This window comes from Crocodylus siamensis, chromosome 12 (assembly GCF_052110815.1).
Source record: "Crocodylus siamensis isolate JL-2025a chromosome 12, ASM5211081v1, whole genome shotgun sequence".
Taxonomy (NCBI): Eukaryota; Metazoa; Chordata; order Crocodylia; family Crocodylidae; genus Crocodylus; species Crocodylus siamensis.
In genome coordinates this window covers 9488984-9513971 of record NC_143406.1, presented here as the reverse complement: position 1 = coordinate 9513971, position 24988 = coordinate 9488984, and the positions used below count along the sequence as shown (strand labels likewise).

Genomic DNA, 24988 nt, shown 5'->3' with positions numbered 1-24988 from the left:
TCTCACTGTGACCTGTAATTATCTTTTAGCAATTTATACAGGGAGGGAGGCCAGAGAATTCCTTCACCGCAGAAACAGTATAGGGCTGCTAGAAGTGGCCCTCTGCTGTCCTCCCGTGCAAGCCTGGAGCAGGTAGTATATTGGGGAGGACCGTTCTACACAGTAACAGAATAGGTATTTCAGACAGACAGAGCAAGAATAGGTATTTCAGATGGACAGAGCTATGCTGGGAGGATGCTGATAACTGTCATCAAGAGGGTCTTTTATCTGTAGGCAATCACAGGCCTCAGCTGTGCTGATAAGTATGCTAAGCAGGCTAAAGATTACTCTCTTGGCTAAAGACTACTGCAAACTACAGGAAAACAATACCAGAGAGAATGGCCTGCCCAGTGAGATGCACCAGAAATGAAGTTATGTAATCTGGAGTTTCCCTGAAATGGATTGCGAAAGGCTGGGGACTGCTTGCAGTGGGCGAGAGAAGCAGAAAAAGCAGCAGAAAGCAGCAGCGAGCACGGCCTTGGGAGTCAGCCACGAGTCGGAGCCTGTTTGGGGGCACTGGGAAGACTGCCTGGCTGTGTGAGTAAGGAAGCTGCCTGCTGCTGTTTGTTTCTACTGTGTTCAAGGAAACTGGCCTTTGTGTGTGTTCTCCGGGTGTCAGCAGGTCTGCAGCGAAGGCAGAGCTCGCTTGTGTCATCCATTTCTCCTCCTAATGGAAGCAACTTGGCAAGGGCCCAAATACTGTAGTGCAAAAACCAGGCAGGAGCACCAACTACTGCTTTACCTCCACGGCCCCAAAGAGAACCCGCTTTGCCCTCCCACCCTGCCCCTGCAAGTCTTTTTTTAGCTTTGCTTAATGGAGGGGGAAACAAAACACCGCTTTCATGCCCATGATCTATTTATCCATAAAGATGCTGCTCATAAGCAAGGAGGCTGGCTCTGAACACAGGCACTTTGTTGTTCAGAGCAGGGAACACAGGGGTGGCTTTGGTGCTGGATTTGATCACTCTGTGACCAGCACAGACCCTTTAGGTCACAATACAATGGTTTTAAAAGTTCAGCTGCACAAGGAGGAACGTGAATGGGTCAGTTAGGTCTGAGACAGCTCTGTTATTAAGCAACTATATGCTATGGCAGTAGCATCTACCAAGTTCATGCTATCGGTGCTTTGGGTATTTTCCTCTAATAATGTGGAACTAATGATTTCAGGATACTGCAGCCTACGTTTTCAGAAAGGACTAGTGATTTGGAGAGCCAAACATCATGCCTGAAAAGGTCCTTAATGTGTAAAGGGAGGGTATACCTACCATTTTCTGAACCCCCTGGCGTCGAAGTCAGCTCAGGTGAGGTGAGCAAAACACCAGAGTCAAAATGAAGAGTCTTATTGAACATTTAGGCCTAGCATTTGTTGTTTCCCCTGCAGATTCAGGCCTGCAGTCTTTGTGAAAGGACCACCGTTTCAATTCAATCACCATGGGCCAAATTCGATCCCACCCTGTCAGAGTTCCTGTTAATGCAAAAGGTGGGTGGATCCTCTTCCCCCTTCCTGCTTTTTAGCTTGAAGGGTAAGAGGATAGGGTGTAACAGAAGTGGATGCATTAATTGATTTTCAGGCTGGGAACGGGGTGGAAAAGAATTGCACTCGGGTCGCTAAATCAACATATATGCCTAGTTGATGGAACAGAAGCTGGCCTCGAGACTGCATGAATAAAAACAGGTCGAAAGGCAGTTTGTGGCAGGAAGAGGATTTTACTGATGAAAAGCATTTTATTTTTATTTAAAAATATATGCCTCTGTTAATCACAAAGCATAATCACAAAACCAAATTCAGGAATTCGAATACAAATTTTTACAACTTGATCTATTAAAAAAAAAAGTACCATGTGAAAAAGGGTATTTCCAGTGTTAGATTTCTGTGACACACAAAACAACCACATCACTGTTTTTATACAGAACACAGTTACAAACTGTTCTTCCTTTAAAAGATATTGCTGGCAATGACCCACTCAATGGGCTTCCCTTCGCTGGGACCTTTAACATACATTCTCAGAAGGACACCTGCTCACACCATTTCCAACATACTGTTCATTGAAAAAAATACTTTGACGAGTTTCCATTAGTACGTTTGCTGAAATATAAACAGCACTCCAACTCCATGGCCTTGAGCAAAGTAAATTTTTAATGTACTGTCTTTTTCAGTGACTGAACTGCTGGTTTTACATTTGTCCCCCATCCAGTCTATTGCTAGTAACACATTTCAGAAACTTAAAAATATTTATCTCCCACTCTTATTATTTTTTATTTGGCAAACAACTGTTAACAAAGCATTGAAGAGTTCAAAAGGGATGATTCTGAAAAGGACATTTCCCTGAGCAAGATATCAAAATAGGCTTGCTGAAAATGAACACAAAGATATAGAAAAGAGAACAATTATGTAATGAAAAAAGTATTGAAAATATTTATTACAAAGTTTCTCATGGAGTTTTATCAAGGGAAACCTTTCATTTTACTGGTGATTTTTGGTGCCCAACTTGAAACTACTTAAAGGAATTCAGTTTTCAAATACAAAATGAAAAACCCGGCCTCCTAAAGATGTGAAAATCTCTATTTAGTTATTCAAATTATTTGGGGGAAAAAATCAATATTGAATTGGAGGGAAAACTCCAAACTGTTGCAGCCAGTACTTCCAATAGTCGTTAACATGTATCCTTACACAACTGGTGTGCTCTTTTTTCTAAAATCCTTTTCCCACATACCAGGTGCACACAACCGGTCGAAAGCTATATCTCATGTAGCTATTCTTATTTAAGAAAGAAAAATTGAGCCTTGAACTACCTACACTCAGTTCCAAACTGGATTTGTTTTGTGGATTTAGGTCAGGCCTTTTTTTTTTTTTTTTACTATAAATTTGTATTAAGAGGATTAATCAGGTGGATTAAGATCATTTGAAATAGTCAATTTTATTGCAGAACAAGAGCATCCATACCACTTCCAAGTCATACCCTACTTTAATCCCAATTAACAGGCCTGTATTGACAAGTTCTTGGCTGTCTGATACATGAGAGCCAGCAGAGATCGGACAGGACTGTGTTTTTATAAATCCAACTGTAACGGCATCATTGTCATGTTCGTAAATGTGGCAGGTTTTGTTTTTAAATGCTTTAAAATCTTTTCTTTTTGGAAAGCACCGGCCCGTACGTCCTTCCGCTCTATTTTTTCAGTTTTAACTCTTCAAACTCCATAGAAACATCTCATCCCTCTTTGAGGCACTTTTTATTACCACCCCACAATGTATTCCCAGAATCCCAACAGCCTGCAGGGACGCCACACTGTGTCAAAACAGCAGTGGACAGACTCCTGCCCAGCTGGTACACTTTCACCAGGCCTAGCCAACTGGGCCCCATTCAGAGCTCCACCAGCAGGACTGTGCAGGGCTCAAGACAGGACAGGATTTGTCCCTAGAGTCTCTCTCTCAGCCCCGTGGAAGACTTTTCCTTCCTTTACTCCAACCTTGGATTCTCTGATACTCCCCATCTGCACCCAGTCATCAGACCACAAGGCACAGACCCCCAAGGATCTCATCATGCTCTTTCTGAAGCTAGGAGGCAGTCAGAAGAGCAGCCTAATTTGGTTGCGGGCTCTAGTCTGGCAGCGCTTGAAAGCCATACACACAATTTACCATGTCTGTTTGCAGGGTCCTGGTGCCACCTAGTGCCAGAGCCCAGACTTTCCATGGAAAGTATCCTAACCCTCCCAGTCAGACTGATACCTGGGCGGCTTTGACACCACAGGGGTTTCCAACAGGGCTAATTCTCTAATGGCAAGCATCTAGGTATCAGCAATAAGTAACCAGCCTTCCTAGAAAGGGGCCTGTTGAGAACCCTTCTGAAAACCATCAGTCTCCCTTTCCTTAGTTTGGCTGGGCAACGATGTGGAAGTGCGGGTGCAGTGCCAATACCGGCTCCCTCTCTTTGCCAGGAACTTGTAGGATGTCCCTGTTCTGGTTCCCTGCAGTTCTGCCATGGTCCAGATGTGCTTGGGTGGATTTACTTCCACCTGACATGTGGATCTCATCACCTCAGTGGGTACATCCACACATATGCTTTACTGCAGAGTTGACTAATTAGCTCCCCAGTGAAACATCAGTCTACACATGTTCCCCTATTAGGGTGCAGTAACTTAATTAACTCCACTGCAGGATAGCACTTTTTGAGACAAGTACTGTCCTATGGCGGAGTTATTTAATGTGCTGAAATGCATATGTAGACTGTGACCATGGCTGGCTGGGGCACAAGGCTGCTACAGTGCATGGGCTACCTGCTGGTTAGCTCTGCACTGTAGCCCCCCTGAACCCCTTTGTAGCATGCTGAGCCAAGGTGGAGCAGCTCCAGGCTGGCAGGCTGACCCCCCGAGGCTCTCTGGCAGCTGGGGCTGCACCACCCCTGCTTAATATGCTGTGGTCCTGGATGCATGTATAAACACTATGCCCGGAAGCAATAAACTCCAGCACAAACTGTGTGTTTATTGCTACGTGCTAACTGCACGTGTAGATGCACCCAGTCTCCCAGAGCAGCTGGCATTATCTGGGCTCCTTCATTCAAAGAGGGAAAGTTAGTCAACACTCTGCAGGGAGCTCCCTGATGCATCAGGTCATCCTTCAGTTACAGCAAGCGGGGCTGGTCACTAGAGGATTTTCTTGTATAAAGGTGTAGCAGCTTCATGGGCAAGAAGAAATTTAGGTGAAGAGGTGAGGAGGAGGAAAGAGGCATCTGAAGAATCTCCAAGCACTTTCTAAACAGGGCTGCAGCCCCTCTTTCAGCCCGCATGGCTGGACCAGGCACGTCCAGCCCCTCCAGTACTTTCAAGAGACGGGTCCTGATACAGCAAGCAGAGTTTTGTGCATCAAAAAGCTAGAAGACATGCAGGAGGCAGAAACTCTCTTGCCTTCTAAGCCAGCCGCCTCAGGAAGCAGTGCAGGTGCTGCAGTACCCTCGCTGCTCTGCATGGGGACTGTTACTGCAGGACACTTTAAATGGAAATTTCACAAGCTACAGCTCCACCTCTTGGAAGAGAGCAAGAGACCCTGCCTGGGGCAAGTGATGAAGATGCTCAGGATATGTGCGGAAACCCAATTCTGATTCCAACTATTTGCACTCCCCTCCCCTGATCTCCATGCCAGGAAGCTGCTTCCATCTGTAATTACAATGCTGCAGACAAATTACACATCTCCAGAATAATGAATCTGAACTGCAATGCTTTGGGTGCACGTCTCGTAATCCTGAAAGCCTGAACGTATCCACACTGCTTCCCTTTCCACCTCCTGCAGTGCCAGCTCTGCACTTAAGCAGAGCAGCAATTACTGCTGATAAACTTAGCCTCTGCACCAGGGCAATTTATAAAGCCTGGGGATTGCATTGAGCACAGTTCAGTGCCTGCATCACAAGCGCTGCTTACCGCAAGGTGCAGTCATTTGGTACCTGCAGCTTCCACGACTGTGCCAACAGAGTGGGAATGTGGTTAGTGATTTGCTGAAATAGAGGGCTACTCTTTGCGTGAAGCTGGCACATACAGGATGGTAGCACAGTCCAACCAGGACTCTGATTGGGGCTCTTTCGCTGCTGCAGTAGTCCAGGCTGTTTGATCAGAGCTGAACATGAGCATTCAGTAACATCCCTTGCATTTTACCCCTGAGACTCTCAAAGAACGTTGCAGGCATTGAATCAAACAAGTCTTACATTATGCCTGTGAGGTAGGTAAGGATTATTAACCCCGCTGTCTAGAGGGGGAAACTGAGGCACACAACAGTGAAGTAATCTGCCCAAGGTCAAAAATAGATTCAGTGGCAGAGTCAGGAATGCAACATTAGTCTCTTGGCTCCTTCTCCCAAGCTCTGAACACTGAGCTGCACCACCTCTACAGCTCACAGGTTGGAGATGTTACAGCCAACGGGTCTTTACCCAGCCTTAAAGAGACCCTTGGGGGTAGGAGCCATTATTGTAAATGGGTTAAGTGCAGGCACAGTGTTAGGAAGTCTGAGATCTGACAGCCATGGGAGAAGTGAGGGGGAGGATGTACCAAGAGGAGATCATCCAAGCAGAGCTTCGTAATCCATGTACCAGACCAGCTGGCCAGAGCTGGGCCTGACTCCTGAAATGGGCCATTTCTTGGGCTCATTCCCCACTCTACTGAGCAGGGTTATGATTTCATGCTTGCCCCTTCCCAGGATCAGGATGAACACCTGCCTAGCTTTGTTGATGAAGGGCAGGCTGAGGCTCATCCTCTGGTGGGGTTTGATGGGGCTCTCTGTCAGCACCACTGCTTGGTCCCCTCCAAGGCCACTGGATGAACGGGGGAAGAGGGAAGCCGTGTGCCCATCGGCACCCACTCCGAGCAGTACGAGATCGAAGCTGGCATTGGTCACTAGCGCCGCAATCTCTTCAGCATACAGCTCTGGCCCCTGGTCCTCCTCCACACAGAGCCGCCGGTTCAGGCGCACTGGCATGGGATGGAGATTGAAGTAGGGCACCCTGACATGCTTTAGAAGGTGGTTGTGCAAGCTGCAGAAGTTGGACTCGGGGTCGGTGAGTGGCACACAGCGCTCATCCACCAGCCACAAGTGAGTGCGTTTCCATGGGAAGCCGTAGTGGTGCTTTGCTAGCCGCTGGAACAGGACCACAGGGCTCGAGCCGCCCGACACAGCAAGGTGGAATTCGCCAGAGCGTGCCACAGCCCGAGCAGCCACTGCCTCCAAGTCCGACGCCAGCTGGGAAACCAGCTCCTCTGGCCAGGCCGAGACTAGCGAGCTGTTCCGAAACTTGGTCTGAATGGTTTGGTAGTCATCTGGAGTTTGCTTGCTGGTATGTAGAAATTCAGCTGGCTCTGCCAGTGTAAAGGAGAGCTCCTGGCCCAGCATTTCAAAGTCTAGGAGATGCTGGTTCTCCCTTCCCCCTGGGTATAGTCGCAGGGCCTGATGAGAGATACTGTCCAGCAGTGGGGTCCAGAACTCCCAGGAAGCCAAGAGGTTCTCAGTGGTAATGAAGAAATCCTTTCTGGCATGGTAGATGCTGGAGATGAGCATGGCATAGGCATCTCTCTCCTTCACAGGGCTGTACACATAGTAATCAGACAGTGGCTGTCCAAAGAGATGCAGCTGAGGACGGTCCGTCACTTCCCTCCAGCTGCCTTCTGGCATGACAGGCCTGAAGAGGTTCCGGCTAACCAGCACAGCAGGGGAGTTCAGCTTCCCATGCCCGATGTAGAAGATGATCTGTTTGGCTTTGCACTGGCTATGCTCTGCATCTCTCAGGGCTTCGCTCTGGGTGCAGTAGGCACGGTTCTTGAAGAGGACCCGAATGTAGCCTACCCGCTCATCCAGAGCTTTCCCGGAGGTGAGGATGAAGGGAACTCCTTCCCAGCGCAGGCTGTCCATGTGAATCAGAACACCTGAAATGACATGACTACAGACTGATGCCTGGGGCCCAAAGTTCAGGGTAAGCGTACTCAACGGGACAGAGTATGGCTGCCCACCATTCTCTTTGCCTGGGTCACATAAACCCTAGCAAACATCGCCTTCCCAACACCTTGCCTTGCTTTCTCCAAACTATCCAACCCAGCTTTATCAATCATGTAGCTACCACTTAGGAAACTCACTTCTGCAGACCAGCTGGGATGCATCTTTTAGCCAAGTTTAAACATTCAGTAAACTTATTATGGCTAGAGACAGCTTTGAACCGAGACCCACCAGCCACAGAGAAACCCACAGTCCTTATCCTTCAGATGCATGGGACATCTCACTCATCTGCAAAGAAGTGAGACAGGTAACAAACCACTGTAGAATTCACCATCAAAAATATTTCATAGGCATTAATAGTAATAATGCCAGCCAGCTCATATATGGCACTTCTTATCAGGGGATCTCTTAGTTAACCTGCCTGCACTGCTCTCTGTGAGATGGGACAGTATTAGATTGTTAGGGCTCTTGGGTATTACTGTGACGGGAGCCCTAGGAATGCAAAGGGCAGGTCTTGTCCCCTTGTTACAGAAGTGGAAACAGACCCTGAGTGATGGATGGAACTTCAGAGCTCATCTCCCATTCCACCACCCACATCCTTCACTTGCAGCACATGTGCAAAATTTTAGGTGATGCTTAAAGGTAACTTCTGCTGTAGCCTGTGTCATGAACCAGCAGACTTAGCAAGAGTGAAAAGGCTTAAGTAATGCTTGACTAGATGACAGGCAAAGAGCTTGGATCACTAAAGTCAGAGGGATGAATTCAGCAAGCTAGTTGATTAGTATGGAGCAAAAGTGACCAGCCTGGGGCTGCCCCCACCTGCAAAGGTTGGCGTCATGCTGAAATAGTTTTGGGCCTTCTGCAATTCCTCCTGCACCTGGCTGGTGTAGGCTTGATACTGCCCAATCACAGCACTGGTCTTTTCCAGCCCTTGCAGTGACTTGAAGGTCTGCAGCTTGTGCTGAAGAACATCTTCGGTGCTGCTGATGTTGGCTGGCAGCTCCATGGCGAGGTACATCATGACCTCAGTCAGGTGGTTCTGAAGGACGTCACGGATGACTCCGTACTGCTCATAAAAGCTGGCACGGCCTGTGTGTGAAGAAGAAGCATGATACTAAGCCAGGAAAATAGCTCCTTGTGCAAACTCTCTCTGCATTGGGACAAGTAGCTTGAATGTTTGTGCCACAAGGGTAAAGAGAAATAACAACGGAGAACCTTTCCACACCAAAAGGAGGCCTTGCTGCCAGCGTCTAAGGGCAGATCAATAACTCGCACCAGCCCACCAATCTGCTCCAGCCACTACAGAAAGGCTTCCTAGCAGAAGCTGCTGCAGGTGATAAAGGACTCACAGGGGAGCTGCTGCCCTCAACAGAGCAGAAGCAGGAACATCCTTCTGGAGGGAGAAATGAGAGCCTGGGGCTGGGGTAGGAGCAGAGTGTCAGAGAGGTGGGGACACATCCCATCTTTCCTTGGGTGCTAGGGCAGTGTGAAGCCACCTTTAGTCACCAGTCTCACCAAGCGCTTCCTGAGGCCAAGAGCAGGGAGCTTTCACTTCACTGGGTTGGCAGAGCAGCTCTGCGTTTCCTGAAGCCTTGGTCCAGCACCCATGATTGACATCTGGCCCAGAGCTGGGCAAAGGAGCCAGCGGAGACCAGACTGTGGAGTGCAGGGTATCTGCTTCATGGTACCAATACTGCCAACGAATCAAGGGGCCAGATATAGAGGCCAGCAGGAGCCACAATGTCTGCTGCTGTGGGTATCCACCTGAAAGCCTGAATAGAAAAGGGCCAAATGCCCAGTCACTCTGAGCAATTCTGCAGTAGTGGAAGAGGCCAGTAGAACATTAAACTGGGATCCTGCGAAGGGGGCTCTTCTGCTCACTTGGGGCAGCAAAACTCCACTGTGCTGCCTGCAGCCCTGGCTGTGTGCCTACCCCATGCCCTGGGGGACAGGAGAGATCAACTTCAGTGCATAAAGCCCTCTGTTTTCTCCCCACCCCTGGCTGGCTTCTTACTGGGCTGGGAGAGAGAAGACAGACACTTTCCTATTAAAACAGTTTATTCAAACCAGAGCCTTCTGTCAGCTGGTCTGTAGCAGGCTGAGCCCTGCAGACTGCATCAGTGCTGTGGGCTTCCCCTATTGATACATTCATCTCCCTCACTCTAATCTAAAGGCACATTCATTAATGTAATCAATGCTGCAGACTCTCTGGGAGCCAAGCTGCTAACGGCAGACGCACAGAGAAAGAGTCATACAATGAAAAATGACCGAATGTGTGCAGTGTCGGGGGGGGGGGGATGGGGGAGAAGGAAAGACAGGACAAGGTACAGGCAGCACTGCTCTCCCTCTCCTATGAAGGGGCCTGGCTCAGATATGAGCTGCCAAACCCAGGACTACTCAAGGCTTTTAAAGAATTGCATTAATTAGCATTGTGGGGGGCAGGGTGGGGATGAAGGTGCAGTCCTGATGTTGCAGAAATGAGGGGACCTGGCATCCCAGGAAGTGCTGTGGGTGGCAGCGCAGCCTGGAGTGCTTTATGCTCAGCACTGCAGAGAGTATGCTGCAGCACTGCAGAGAGGGATTGCAGCCGTGTCCTTCAGCAGGAGACCCACACCAGCAGCACCAGGCTCTGCAAGGCTTTTTCCAGAAAGGGAGAGAGCACATGTGCCTAGATGGGTGCACAGTATCAGCCAAGCTCCAGCAGCCTCCCTCCAGAGAACAAATGCTTCCAACTCTGGTTTTAGTACAAGGGGGCAGCAAGCCGGAGGGGAAAGCAAAAGGCACAGAGTTACAATGGGAAGCTAGGCTCAGCAAATGGCCATGCAGGCAGGCCCTAAGGCCACAGAACCTTTGGCATGGCTGCAGAGTCACCACAAAATTAAACCTTTTCCAGTCCATTCACAGCAGGGTCTGGGGTCTTTTGGCTCTAAACAGGCATCTGAAACACAGCCAAGCCTTGCTGCCAGAGGGCAAGGCAGCATGCAGGTTCCCCGCTCTCAGCTGAGCTCTGGATGGGACTGTCCGATTCCCAGCCACGCATATTCAAAGCCTGATGGCTTCCTACCCCAGGAGATCAAACCACTCTCTTCCCTGCTATTCCCAGCATGGAGGGGGATCAGCCATGACCGGCAACCAACTAAAGTCTCCTATGTGCCAATGGCATCACTCAGACACCTGCCTGGCCTCTTTCGTTTGCATTTGTAGGCTGCAGTCACAGGAGTCACTCTCATGCAGATATATGCTAATATCTCTCTGCTCTTGATGAATTCTCCAGTGTTAGCTCAGCCAATTGCTGCAGTCCTGGCTCACTGACCTTTAGCATCCACAGTCTCTTTCAAGACAATCTCCACTCTTTCCACATGATGCCGGTTCCAAATTGGGTCCAGAAACTGTCGGTTCTGGTCTCGGAAAGGCAAGATATGGGCTACAGCCTGTAGAGGGGAAAAAACACATTAAGGTATCAATACAAATTCAAATCCACTAGCATTTCTACAATACCCTCCATGCCATAGCACTAACATGCAGCGACTCTGAGGCAGAGGCAGCACATGCCTGTTCCAAGCAGCATGGGAAGGGAAATCTTCACATGAACATATGGGAACGTCTGATGCTTGTGGAAAGTATGATGGGGTCTTCAGCGCCTGTCCAGAGCAAACGTGAAAGGTCTCCCCAAACAAAGCAAACATTTTGAGGTTTCACCTGCAAGATGTATGCAAACTGCAAGACACTCAGTTTGTCTCCATCAGAAGGACAAAGGGCTGAGTCAGACCCTGCTGGGACTCTAACGTATGGTTCCAGGGAGCTGAGATGCATCAAATCAGATGCTTACACCGCTAAGCCATCTGCTCTCACTTGGAGAAAAAAGAAATCTAAGCTCTAGCAGAGAAGCTCTCCTTGCAGCCAGACATGCACCTTTGTGATTGGGAGCAGGACGCAGCACTATGGACAGGACAGGCTACTTCCAAACCAGGATGTCACACCGCACTCAGGCAAGGACAAGGTGTCCTCAGTGTGCTCTCTCTGGGGCCACACAGCTGCCCAGTCACTATGACATACAGCACTGTCCTGAAAGCCCTGTGCTCAGGGGGAGGGAGAGAGACTTTCACAGTATCCATCATGGCTATGAAAACTGATGCCTTATCAGCAGGCTGACTAAGGCAGGTAGAAGCTGGAAGGACATCATCTGAGACTTCTGGCCGCCTGACCCAAGAGAGTGAAACCAAGGCTCAGGAGCCGCAGTAAAGTGTCTGTGCAGCTCTACAGTCATCAGGGGCTTATGGGATCCAGCTTCTATTCCTGGCTCTGCCACTTACAGGCCAGGTGACCTCAGGCAAGTCATTTTGCCTCTCACTGTTGTGACATGAATACTGAGCCGATGCCAGTTACCTCCCTAGGGAAAGGTGCTTCCTGCAATCACAAGCCCTGTAAGGAAATAAGATGAATGAAAACCCAGGGACACAGAGTCACATCAAGCCAACCACCAGTTCCTGCATGTGGCCCAGCCATTCCCAGACAAGCTGTCTCTGTGCTAAAGCTGCAGGTGTGGGTGTACATAGCATTGTAGATGCATTAGGGACCACATGGAGTTCCTTGGGACCCCCTGGGAAGTGACTGGGATAGAGAGGGCAAGGCCAGAAAAATCAAGCCCTGCAACTCTGGGCTGATTCCCCGAGGTGCTGCATCCATACTGCAGGCAGGCAGCCCTCAGATCTGAATGGTTCCTGGACAGGCCAACCCCCTCAACTCCCCTTCCCACCCTCACCCCGACCCCAATCTCTTGACAGCACATTTACAATTTAGAGGATGGGGCTAGGGGACAGTGGGCCACCAGAAGTGCAGTCCACTCTTGGGGTCTTACCAGAAAGAGCCCAGGACAGCCAAAGGGAAACCTCTCCACTGGCTGCTGAACTCCAGGTCACTGAGGCAGGGTGAGTTGATACAATCTCTCTATGCCACACACCACCTGCCTTCCCCATCAGCAGCTGGCCCTGCACCTATGGAGGAACTGGTATTTTCCCAGCTAAATCTGACAATGCTGAATGTGGCCTGCACAGCTGTGTGGAGGTGTGGTTCAGGGGAGAGCGAACACAGGTTGTGCCTCCCAGCCAAAATTACCTGGGGCTGGGGAACAGAGGAACAGTGATAAGTGAACCAACTGATCAATCTGTCTCCTGCTCTCCCCCTTGCCCCACACCCTTTCTTCCCCCACTGCAGGGTTCTGTTCCCTGCTTTTCCAACCTTGCTCCCTCCATGGTCCCTTGCTGCAGTCATGCAGAGGCATGAGCCCCTGAAAAACCAGGTCCCTGCTGCAGTCACACATGCAGAGAAACCAGCCCTTGAAAAACCAGCTGACCATTAAATAAAGAAGTGACTCCACCTTGTATCAAATAAAAAGACTCCTCCAGAACCCCGCTCTAACAGGCTGATCTGTTCTGTAACGAGGGGGCTGTGGTCCAAGAGGGGCAGGGTTTCCTTATTCAGCGAAATCAAAGCCCTGACCTTGGCTGCAAGACCAGATGGATTGTGCCTCTGTCTCTCATGCAGCACCCCCGACACACATATAGCCACCTCCTCAAGAGGGGGAGAGAGAAAGGCCTGACTATCGCTTTGGTGTAAAAAGGGTCTGCCTCTTGCCTGCCCCACTGAAGCCTGGGACAGCAGCCTCCTGCAAGGGGAGAGGAACAGCCGGTCACTGCAAGGTCGAGCAGCTTCTGCTGGGACTAGCAGGCTGGATTCGCTCCCTTCAGCAGACAGGCTTCATCATGCTCTGCCTGGGATCAGGAGGAAAGACAGATGCCCTTAGAGACCAGAGGGAGGCAGCTGGGTCGAGGTACACTGTGATACTGATAGAAAAATTCAAGGTACTTCATAGAGAGGAGACTGTTCAGCCTCTGAACCCCACCCCCAAGCAGAGACTACCCAGGGGTGCAGAAACCAAGGCACAGGGCAAATAAGTGACCAAAACCTGGGAAGCAGACCTGGGAACTAAATCCAGGAGGCCTGGGAACTGAATCCAATCCCGGCCCCAAGCCAACTTGCTTCCCTTTCAGTAGGCAAAGTACACTCCAGTTTGGACAAAGACTAGGAACTAAGGGTGAGATTACACAGTACAATGAAACCCTGTTAAGAGCACTTAAAATTTGAATGATCACACATTGGGCCTTTGTACACACCACAAAATTGGCCTTTAAAGTGGCTTAAATGCCCTTTTGCGCCACTTTAATGGATTTACTGTTTGCATGCTCAGTGGTATGTTCCACTTTAAATGACTTTGTTACGTTGCAAGATAAAACACCTCTGAGGTTTGCTACCTAACAAAGTGCAACAGTGCACAGGGTGCTGGAAGCCAACATACTCAGGGCTTGGTGGGCCCCATGCAGGTCAGGGGTTGTGGGACACAGAGGCAGCCCGTGCAGGCAGGTTCCACTGAAAAAAACAAAAAACAAAAAAAAAGCAGTAAGCCTAATTCTTTTTTTTCCCCCCTCCCCGGAGCCTGCCTGCCAGCCTGCCTGAGCTGCACAAGGGCCTGGTGCTTCCCTCCGCAGCTGCAGCACCCCGCCCCGGGACCGCCTGAGTCAGGTGCAAGTGGGAAGGTGCCACCTGGGGGGGAGCTCTGCGCAGCTCAGGGATCACTTGGTCTACTGGCAGCTTGCCCTGCCCCCCCCCCACTGCTGAAGAGGCAGGTAAGGATTGGGCCCCCACCCTTGTGTACACACCATGGGGGTTCAGTTCAGTTTAATTCTCCCTAAATTTAAGTGGTATTTTTAAAAATCCACCATTTAAATTTAGGGAGAACCTAATCAAATTAAACCCCTGTGGCATGTACAGGCAGCCAGCAAGGCTTGTGAACTAGTGCTAAATGCCCTCTAGGCATCTTAGAGTCAAACAGCACTTATGGGGGGGGGGGGGGGGGGGGCGGGGGAGAGGTGTTCACCTGAGCCTGGATCTGGGTGTGTGTGGGGGGAAGGCTGCAGGAAGCAGGCACCCCCCTACCCCCATGACCACTACCATCGCTGCTGTCAGGCTGGTTGCACTGCTGTCAGGCTGACTACAGTGACAGGGCAGCAATTGCTGGAGGGAGGAGGTGGAAGGAGGATCTGGGGGCTGATGGGGGGCAGCAGGCCAATTCAGGGAGTAGATTCAAGCAGCATGGGGGTCCCTCCCCACTCTCCCTAGCCTACAGTGTGGCTAGAGAGCCAGTGAGCAGGACAGGCATGGAACAGACCACCTCTAACCTTGCCCCTGCTCGCCAGCCCTCTAGCAATGGGTCTGAACAGTGCTCATTAGAGAGGGTATTAACCCCAAATGTATGACTGATCACTAGCACTCGTTAACCTTAAACACAGATTAACATTCCTTAGTATTATTACCTGGTAGCTCTAACATGTAATCACATCCTAAGAGTAGGAGGCCCATAAATGGTTCCGAATCCCTTAGTGGAAGAGAGAAGGGAAACAGAAAAATCTGCTTGAGCGTCATGCCTTCAGGTTGACATGGGCTGGGACTGGAGGAGTAACACAGGCCTCAATAATTGCTCCAGCAAGTTAAGAGACCTGCTTGTGGGGTGATGGTTAGTGTACCTGGCAACCCAGAGCAACCACCACATGGAAGGCTGAAGTGTAGATACTGACCAGCTGGGTGACTGAGTGCTTCACATTTCCTCACCTGTTTGCCAAGGTAGTGATCCACCCGGTACATCTCCTCTTCTTTGAAGAAGCTCCTCAGCTCTGCAGCCAGCTGCTGGGCGGACTCAAGGTCATGACCAAAGGGTTTCTCCAGTACCACACGCAGCCAGGCTCCTGGACGTGGCCTGCAGCTGCTGTTAACGTGGCCAGCAATTTCAGCATAGGCAAATGGTGGTACTGAGAAGTAGAAGATCCTGCCAGCTTCCTCCAGCTCCTCCTGCTCGAGAAGCTTCTCAATCTCCCTGTTCAGGACAGTGTAGTTCTCTGCAGTTCTCAGCTGGTAGTACTGGCTCAGCTTTAGGAACTGGTCCTTCAGCACAGCACACCTGGTGGGGTGTTCATCTGGAGGACATGCCAGATTCTTCAGCACCTCAAACATCATCTTCTGTCCTGGCTCGGGTGCCGTCAGTGCAGCCCCATGGAAGGTGAAGCTGTGGCCATTGCTCACTTCATCCCGGTAGAGCTGGAACAGCCCCTGCCACAAGTATTTCTTGGCCAGGTCTCCCGTAGCACCCAGCAAGACCACGGAGATGTGGCCTCGGGACTCATTAGCTGAAGCTGGCAGGGCTCTCAAGAGGAAGATGACACAGAGAACTGTCCTCAGCATCCTTGGGGTGCAGGCAAGGCTCTGGTAAAGCTGGAGGTTTGGAGAAGAGAAAGGAAATACATCAGGCCTCGGTGCTGCAGCATATGAAACCACAAGGCAACCTCAAGCAACCGATCTTGCACAAGAGCGGGAACTTTCACCTGGATCCTTCCCTTAACACCCTCCCTCCTACAGTTACACAGCAAAGGCAGATCAGCTGTACTTTTGGACAAAGTCATTGCAGGGCAATAAACATTTGCTGTAGGCAGGAGTGATCTCTGCTTTGCCGAGTCAGCCCTAGTTGCCTGATAAGGAAAGACCTTAATCAAAAAGAGGATGGAGAGAATCTGGGAAGTGGCATAAACAAGGTGGCTTCTGTCACCATGGGAAGGGCCAGCTTCTGCTGGTGGATGCAGGCAGGGGACCAACACCTGTAACATGATCAACAGTGTAAGGCTGGCTACACAGAAGTGTGAAGCTGCATAGGTGCAGTACAGCATTGCTGCTTTACCCCTGGTTTACAGCTAGTCTTCGATTACTGCCAAACACTCCTAGTATTATGGTAAGGCCCAGAGACTCCATCAGATTATTCCCTATCATGTCAAGAGGAGCAAGCATGAAGCAGAAAACAGCACTGGCATCAAATGCCTTACAGTTGCATGGGTGCAGGTTGTACCCGTGCTGGTCTAAGGAGATAGGCAGACAAGGTTCTTTGGGCAGAGCACAGACCACCTGCAGATGCTTCCTCTCCCTGACGAAGGATAACTGTACCCAAAAGCTTGCAAAGAATTTTTCCAACTATTTGAGTTGGCCTAATAAAAGGTATCAGATTTCCCGAAAGAACCTTGTCTTACAGTTGCATAAGCATTCCCCCTACGAGCCAGGTTATCAAAGGGGTCAATGGCTTTGGGCTCTGGAACTGAAGTCCTTTCTCATGCAGATTTCAGGCTCTGCTATGAATGAACATGTGTGTCCATGCAAGCAGGATGCCGCTCGCAACAGCTTCCTGCTCAGGGCTTTTCTGCTGGCCTGTTATTCCATTCTGGCATCACTTCATGTCAATATTGTCAAAGCATTTTCAGAGACAGGCACTGCAACTAGCAATTCCAGTTCTCTGGCTGTTTGCGTTGCATCTGTAATGCACAGCAAGTTTATGGCTCGTGTATCTACATTCCAGAAAAGGGCTTGGAACCAGGTTCTAACAAATTGAAATGGACTGCGCGAGGCAGGGAGCATTTGGCAACAACCCTGTCTAGCTATGGGACCAGCTCTCATGCCACTAGCATGGGCAGCAATGGCACCATGTACTGCACCTATACTTCTCTAAGGACCCTGCCTGCCTGCAGAACTGGCACCCGGTAAGAAATGAGGCACACACAGTGCACTGCCTGGAAAAAAAGCCCCAACATATCTTCTTTTAGTCTTTCTTGCTCTTGTATTCCCTAATCCAAAATCCAAGTTGTCTTCAGATGGAGGAGGCGCTTTGTTCTTTGTGCACAGGAACCCAGGAGGGCTAATGCAGAATGACAAGTTATGAAAACAGCACAAGGTTTATGCACAATAGTTTATTCATAAGCTATTGCATCAGTTGTTATCTCGCTCTGCTCACCTAGTTTCCTAGGACTGTACACTCTTGGAGTGCAGCCACAATGACAGCCCAGCTAAGATTATCAAGGGCTTTCACTGGCATTTCAAACTTCGTCCTTGTCTGCACTAGAGTCATGCCTTTTAATGATACTAGAATAGGAAGCAGTACAATCTTCAGAGTATGGATGCAGTTCTTCTGGTACTGAGGTACTTTACACACATATAGCTATTTCTGTACAAGAAGGAGAATGAGCAATACCAAATATAAGGCATCTTTGTGCTAGTACAATTGTGTCTACAGTACGGATTCCACTGTACATGCATGCAAAATAACACACACACAACCCTTCCTGACATAGTTATATCAACTTAAAACTGTATACCAGGTTTTAGTGAGAAACATGGGACTGGAAGGAACCTTCTAGGTCAAGTCTAAAGCCCTGTGATCACAGACCACCATGTCATGAAGAGTCTCAATAAAAGAGCAAATTTATTTTCCACCATTACATTTTTCTTGTTTCATAGAGGTCAGGGAAAGAAGCCCAGTCTATTTTACTTTCTGGCTCTCAAATAAGCCCCACAGCCTAGCTTCCTTGCACAGCAAGGACAGGTTTTAGTTTTAATCAAAAAGCCCCCAAGCCATACAAAGCACCTCCTTCTTCCCAACCCTGCCAAAACTGCTGAGATTAAAATAAAAAAAAAAGGATGGCGCCATTTCCACTCTCACTGGGGCTGGAAAGAACCCCCCCTTCTTGAGAAGCCAAGTGTACATTTGAAGTCAGAGCTATTTGTGGAGAGCCTTCCTCCAGCCCATCTGATTTATCCTCTTGCGAGAGGAAACATTCGCTCTCCACAAACACAATAAATGGGCCAAAAGAAAGGCTGCACTTCTGAAGGCTAGGCACTGCCCCTCCAAAGCATGGACCTTCCATATCTATTTTTTAAGCCTGTTTACTCTGGTATCAGCAGCTCCAACACTTCCCATTCAGGCCACTGCAGGAGCAAATGAAAGGCTTGGCCCTGCCATGATCCTTGCATGAAAAGGGAACAGTTTGCAATTAGGATCTTTCTCTTCCCTGCCCATAGCCTCATTTAATGTTGCCAACTTCCCTTGAGCCCACATCCTGCTGTCTATTCTCCGCTAGTCCACTCCAACCACTCTCAAAGCATCAGCAGAATGGGGTGCCAATCAGGGGAGCACACTGTGCTCTCTCTGGCTCATGCATGCCGTTACTTGGCCCCGGCTACGGGTGTCGGGGGGGGGAAGTAGTGTCCGACTGCTAGATTGACTGCTCTGTGCTGAATGCAGATCATCCTGGGCTAGGCTTGCTGTTCAAACCACGTTCCGCTGCGCCTGTTGCGAATCAGGAGTATTTTCACAGTGCAGGTAAAGCTACCTCCGAAGGAGTTCAAGTGGGCAGGCCTGCAGCTGAGGGGAGGAACAGAGCAAGGGAGAGCTTGTAGAATAAATGCTCAGGGGAAAAATAAATTCCCAAACCTCCCCCAGCTGCTGACACCCAGCTGGAGCTTGGCAGCTTCCTGGAATGCATTAAGCAGTGCCAATACAGCACAAGTCAGAGCTGGATCCTGGAGAAGTAAATGGGGCAGAGCTGGACGCACTTTGTAGAGAGAGACAGAGAGAGGAATCAAGGGTTTCCACGGCCTCCCAGAATCCCTTACCAGCTGCAGCAAGTGTCTCCCTCCATCGCAGGCTGTAGTGCCCCAACCCAGTTATACCCACATCTGTGCTCAAAGGAGCAAAGGTCCTTCTCTTTCTCCCCCACAAGCCCAACTTGAAATCTTTCTCTTTTTTGGGAGTGAAAGGCCTGGACTCTCATCCACTGAACTGCAGTGAGTGGAACAAGTCCCACCTTTTGAGTCCAATTTTCTTCCTAGATGGGTCAGGGAAAAGACCTCTTCTTTTCACACTCAGCTCTCCCTAAATCACTATAGAAACCACAAGGAACTCTGCAAAACCCCTGCTTGTTGCATCCTGAATACACCCGATTGAAACCCACCTAGCAGACTCACCTGAGTAACACGACAGCTCCGCAGAGACTAACTCAGCTGGAAGTTGCTTCTTCGAGGACCCCCCTGACAACACAGACTTTTCTTCTCCTGTAGCCAGAGACAGAGTGTACAACCCACACAGAGGTCCAGCAAACACTCTGGATCAAAGATTAGACAAACAGGAGGCAGTTTTAGTAATAAGCCAACTCACCACTTTCTGGTAAAGGGGAGGGAAGCAAGGCAGAACCTCCTCTTCCCAGCACAGAAAAAAGGTAATTTTCAAGTGCTTCACATTCAGCCCAGCCAAAATTGCTAGGAAATGTTTGCTGACAAGGAGGGCCAGAGAGATTTTTTTTTCTTTGCATGCAGATTTTTGATCTTGTGTTTCAGAGAGAGGGAGGGAAGCAGAAAAAAGCCAGAAGCCAACTGCTTGTTTCCAAGACAGCGGCTGGAGTGTGAAACATTGGCACATAAGCAAATTCACCTCTGAGAACTCTCTCTAAAAAGTCCTTCTGCTTTGTCAAGGTCCTAGAGACTTAACTGTTTGACAGTGATCACCGACCCATTATAGAGATTTAAAGAAGAGGACAGCTCAAGGTCTGTATCAGTTACAGAAACAGGTTAGAAGAATGTAAGGCGTGATCTCGCTGTGCATCTGAGTGCCACTCAAGTGTAAGTGTCCAGGTTAAGAGAGATGAGGCTGTGCTTAAAATCCTGGATTAGGTCTCCACAGATCAGGAGTTTAGTGTCTGCTCTGACCTAGAGCAAATCATTTAGATTTAGCTTTGCCTATGCACAGTTCCAATATCAATTTAACTCTCTTAGTTAAGAGTAAGTTTTTTCTACCAAACAGTTATATCTGTGCAGTCCCCAAGGTACACTATGCAATACAATGTGCAATGCAATATGGCATAACTATGCCTTTACAAGTCCATGCTTTGGCAATCCTAGTCAAGCCAAAGCAGTTCAACTCATGGGGTTAGACAGGGCGGTCATCTTTCTGTGCCTCAGTTTCTTTTCAGCAAAACTGGAATAAGAAGAAAACCCATTCCCCCTCTTTTTGGCTATGTTGTGTATTTAAGTGTGTCAGCTATCCTGCAGCCGGGTACAACATTTGCACAAAGGGAGCCTGATTGTGACAGAAGTTTTGGGGTGCTGTTGTAATGCTATTTCATGAGTACAATGAATGCCAGCATGCTTCATCCCTTGCTCAGGCTGAGCAGCAGGGCTTTCAGGTCTGAGAGATCAGTTCAGAAACAGCTGCTCTAAGAATTTTTAAATGCAGGGGAGAACTTTAGACCTCTGAATGCAGCTGATGAATGTCACCCAATACCCAAGCGCCAATTAGAGGCAATTACAACCTGACCTGCCTTGACATTTAGCAAGTGGAAGTAGGAGATAGCCTCAGCATTTACCACAGAGCATATTACTCTCTTAAGAAAAGTCCAAGCTGAATTTTTTTTCTCCTGAGAGGTCCCAGAAGATGCATCTTAGCCCATAAATCTGCCTCATATCATCTCTTCCTAGCTATCCATTGTTACATATTCCTCCATCCCTCTTTCCTATTTTACTTTGTAACTTTTGTGCATTCACTTAAGTAACTCAGCAAATAGCACTGACAGCCATACAAGGTCAACAGTGTGGTACCTAATCACCTTGTCTAATGTATTCACACCAGTATCTATTTCCTTCCTTCCCATATAATATAGACAATGCACGTAGGGGACCACAGAGAACTTCAAGTTTATTTAGACAGGGTGCAACTGAAATGCAGCCACCTCTGGGGTCTAGGGTTGCGGACACCTGGAACACAGCATGTTCCCCAGCTAAACAGGGCCAGGAAAGGATTTACCGGCAAACCCCACAGCCCTTATTTACAAAACAGGATTTTTAATGACCTCATGAAATATTTCCATACCATAGGCCATGGAACATTACCTATTCCAAGGATTTGGAACCTGTGATGCTGGTATGGATGTCTACCTCACTAAGCTCACCCTTCTGAAGCTTTGTCTGTATGGGCCAACTTGTCATTAAAATCACTTGAAGTCAACTTAGTAACATCACTGCAAACCACTACTACAGATCCACTTAAACCAGTTTAAATCATACCAGCTTCATTTAGTTTAGCAAGTTTGCTGAACTGCTATGAGCAGGCTTTCCCCCAAGGTAAGTCTGCCTACATTAAAGGTTTATACTGGTGTACTAAATTGATTGTTACCTTGGTGCAAAACACCCAGGCATGGACCAAGCCTGTTTTACAGCTGCTGTTTGTTGAACTGGACTTTAAAAATATAGATAAGAAAAGCCAGCTGGGCTTCTCTCACCCAAGAATACCACAGAGAGAGGAATCTTAGAGCTCACCTAGGTTAGAAAGCTGCAACAGTTCAGCCTAATAAACCTGGTCAAAATCTGGTTTACTTAAATCAGCACAAGCCCCTGCATCTCCACTCTTGTTCCAGGTCAAGTGCAGAGTAATATAGGCCAGGAAGGGGTCTTGCAAGCGATCTAATCCAGTCCTCTTCATTGCCCAAAGAAACCCAAAAAATCAACCACCCCAGCCTCTCACATACTTCGGCCATGGGCACCTTCTGAAAACAAAACCAAAAATACCCCATAGCAGGCCGCAGGTAAGCAGCACAGGAGACAAGTGTACTTCCAATGTCCAACCACAGTGGCAGCATAGAAGTTATTAGGCTAATGTATAGTCACCAAATCCTCTGGCTATGGTAGGGGAAAAAAAAACAACACACCTCATGCTATGGGGGAAGGCAAACACTCCTGCACTCCTTGCCACTGTCCTGGGGGAAAAAGCTTTCCTGACCCCAAAGCTAGTGACTGGCATGAACCCATTTACAGGACAGAGACCCTCTTGCCAGGTACCAGAGAGGTTTCTAAGTGCTGGCAGAAGCACCAATGCACCCCAGCCAACACTCTTCCCTTTAGGGGCCACTGGCCACTACTGTGGACAATAACCAATGCTTCAGAGGAAGCTGAACAAAAAACCCACCATCCAATCATGAAGGGGAAAAAACTCTTCCCTGGCCCTGACACAAAACCAGATACCGCCCACACAGAGTGAGAGTCATCTTTCAACCCCAATACAGGGCTGCAAACACTTGAGTCCACATACCATGATTACAGATCCAAGAACACCTGTGTCCTGGGATAATATTCCTTCCAGGAGCTTGTTAAAGGGAGCTTGGTTTGATTTACAAAGGCAAGTTTCCAAAAAGTAACAAAACAAATCAACTCCTTGAGAGGGTCATGAGACAGCTGCACTACACCACAATCTCCCCACAATAACACACACCCTGACAGCTGCAGGACTGATGGATTTTGCATCAGGGCCTTACAGCTGGTCTTCCCAGTAGGTCCACTGTGGCACCCCACTGGCAGTAATGCTACACCTGTGTCCAGGATTCCCGCCCCCAGTTGCACGTGTGGAGCTTCAGATTCAGATCACTTGCAAACAGAAGCCAGCTACTGAGTCAAGGACTTTCTCACCCTGGATGCCATTGCTCCCAGGCTCTCATGGGGCTAGATGAGTGGCACAGAGCTGGTCCATGAGCCAAATCAGGCCCACAGATCCCTTCCCCTTTCCCAACATACAGGATCCACCAGCTGATCCAGCTGCTCTGGGACCTGTGCTGTGTGTGGCGCAGATTCCTGAACAGCCAGAATGGACGCTGTGTGTGGCATAGTCCAGCCAGAGCAGCAGCACTGGTGCACATGGCAACCACATCAGCACCTGTGGGCCTGCTCCAGCAAGTTTGGACCCCCAGTGCATGCAGCACCTGTGAGCAGCATGTGGATCATGGATCCCAGATCAGTTGGAGTAGACACTGTGTGTGGCACACATCCCACAGCCAGCACAGTGTGTGGCAGTCCTGCCAGGGCAGCCAGTGCATACACTCCAGGCTGACCACATGCAGCATCCGTTCTGGCTACTATGAGATCCATACTGTGTGGGTCCCAGACTGGGTGGAGCAGTTGTCTGATCAGGTATGATGGAGGTGGGAAACAGGGGAGGTCTGTAGGCTGGATCCAGCCCATGTTTGACAGTCCTGGGCTAAATATTCTCCCACGCTTGTCTTCCTCCCTTGAGTATCCTATTGGGCTGCTAGTGTACACACAAAGACAGGTAGTTAACTACGTTAATCCTGTCAGGCAGAGAGCAGAGTAGCTTTGCACCCAATAGACAGAGAAGGAAAGTACAGCATGACAATTATAAGGGGATCTTTGCAATCTGGACCCCAAGGGAAGGAGTGTTTTTCCATGCAGCACCTAGCACAGTGGGGTTCTGGTCCATGAGTCGCACTTCTAAGCATGACAGTAATGCAAGTAATAAAACAACAATAATGGATCTCTGCCAGAACAAAAGACAGATTTGTCTTGCACTGGGGCCGTGCCGAGCAGAGAAATCATGCCCTCTACATTTCTAAGAAAAGCAGTCATTTGAACAAAACAGCACTTTGTCTTTGTAGCTCTTGTCGCAACTGGACAGACCTCAGTCCCCCACACTGTAGGGATGACAACATAATTAATGTAGAGCAGTGGTTTTAACATTTTTTTCATTTGCAGACCCCTAAAACATTTTGAACAGAGGTGTGGATCCCTTTGGAAATTCTGAATGGAGATGTGGCCCCCCTGAATTGTACATGTGCGTATTCACATACTTCAGACTGACCAGTCGTCTTTCACAGACCCCTGAGACATACAGGCAACCCCTCCTCAGCACTGTTTTGCTTAGCGCTATTTCACTATAACGCTCATTTTAAATTGATACCCGATTGCATTTTAGTGCTCAGCACGTTTCGCTATAACGCGCCCGGTCGCCATCTGGGGGCATTAAAAACACTTGTGGTCACCTGCTTGGGTCATCCAACACTTTCGGTTTCGCTTAACGCTCATTTTGCTTAACGCTCGGTTTTCCAGGAACCAATTATGAGCGCTAAGCGGGGGTTACCTGCAGTCTACAGACTCCCAAGAGTCTGCGGCAGGGGTGGGTAAAATGCGGCCCCTAAAAAACTTAGAAAATTAATATTTATTTGCCCCTGGCTGCCTGTTGTGCGGCCCTCTGGCTTGCCAAAACTCAGCAAGCGGCCCTCCGCCCGAAATAACTGGTCTACAGAGCACAGGTTGCACCCCGCATGGTGAATTAGTGTCCGGTGCCCGCTCTGGCTCCACGGCACGACGCGCCCGGCCCAGTGCTGCAAGGCCGCACGTCGATCAGCCGCGGCAGGAAGTGCCTGCCCCTGGGCCTGAGCATCAGAAGCAAGCCTGGGCAACGATGAGCTCTGCCTGATCCTTCCTAGCACCTGTTGTGACCAAGCCAGGAGCCTGACCCCGGCGGCCAGGCACGGAGGGGTAGGAGAATAGCGAGGGGACCCCGGGGACGGATGCCACTAACCCAGGCCGCATGGGATGCTCGTGGCCTGCCTTGCATCCCACTGCCCGAGCGACAGGACGGGGGCAGAGGAGAGGGGGCGACCCGGGGGCAGAACATCTCCCGCATCCGGTGCAAGCGTGAGGCACTCACCTCCCCGCCCCGGGCCCGGCGGCTGCACGGAGGAAGCCGGCCCGCCAGAGGTGACGGAACCGGAAGTGCTC

The 24988-nt window shown here is 49.3% G+C and overlaps 1 protein-coding gene across 3 annotated transcripts; it reads right to left on the bottom strand.

Annotated features, from left to right (window-relative positions):
* Nucleotides 1–1734: 1734 nt before the first annotated feature.
* Nucleotides 1735–24988, bottom strand: H6PD (hexose-6-phosphate dehydrogenase/glucose 1-dehydrogenase). Of its 3 annotated transcripts, XM_090024145.1 has the most exons (6): nucleotides 24918–24988; nucleotides 19397–19533; nucleotides 15173–15829; nucleotides 10821–10938; nucleotides 8327–8596; nucleotides 1735–7440 (listed from the first exon to the last, which is right to left on the bottom strand). In XM_090024145.1, exons 3-6 carry the CDS (start codon nucleotides 15797–15799, stop codon nucleotides 6083–6085), a joined length of 2373 nt encoding a protein of 790 aa, XP_089880271.1. In that variant the 5' UTR covers nucleotides 15800–15829; nucleotides 19397–19533; nucleotides 24918–24988; the 3' UTR covers nucleotides 1735–6082. The 3 variants fall into 3 exon arrangements, with proteins under 3 accessions (XP_089880271.1, XP_089880269.1, XP_089880268.1); XM_090024143.1 differs by lacking the exon at nucleotides 19397–19533 and having other exon boundaries at nucleotides 24918–24983; XM_090024142.1 differs by lacking the exons at nucleotides 19397–19533; nucleotides 24918–24988 and adding an exon at nucleotides 24789–24900.

Excerpts from the sequence above, each read along its gene's own strand:
- H6PD (XM_090024142.1), bottom strand. The coding sequence starts at position 24,893 with ATGCGGGAGATGTTCTGCCCCCGGGTCGCCCCCTCTCCTCTGCCCCCG. Across the intron at positions 8,597-10,820 it reads AGAGACTGTGGATGCTAAAG|GCCGTGCCAGCTTTTATGAG; the intron begins GTCAGTGAGCCA and ends CTTCACACACAG. Across the intron at positions 7,441-8,326 it reads CATGACGCCAACCTTTGCAG|GTGTTCTGATTCACATGGAC; the intron begins GTGGGGGCAGCC and ends ATGTCATTTCAG.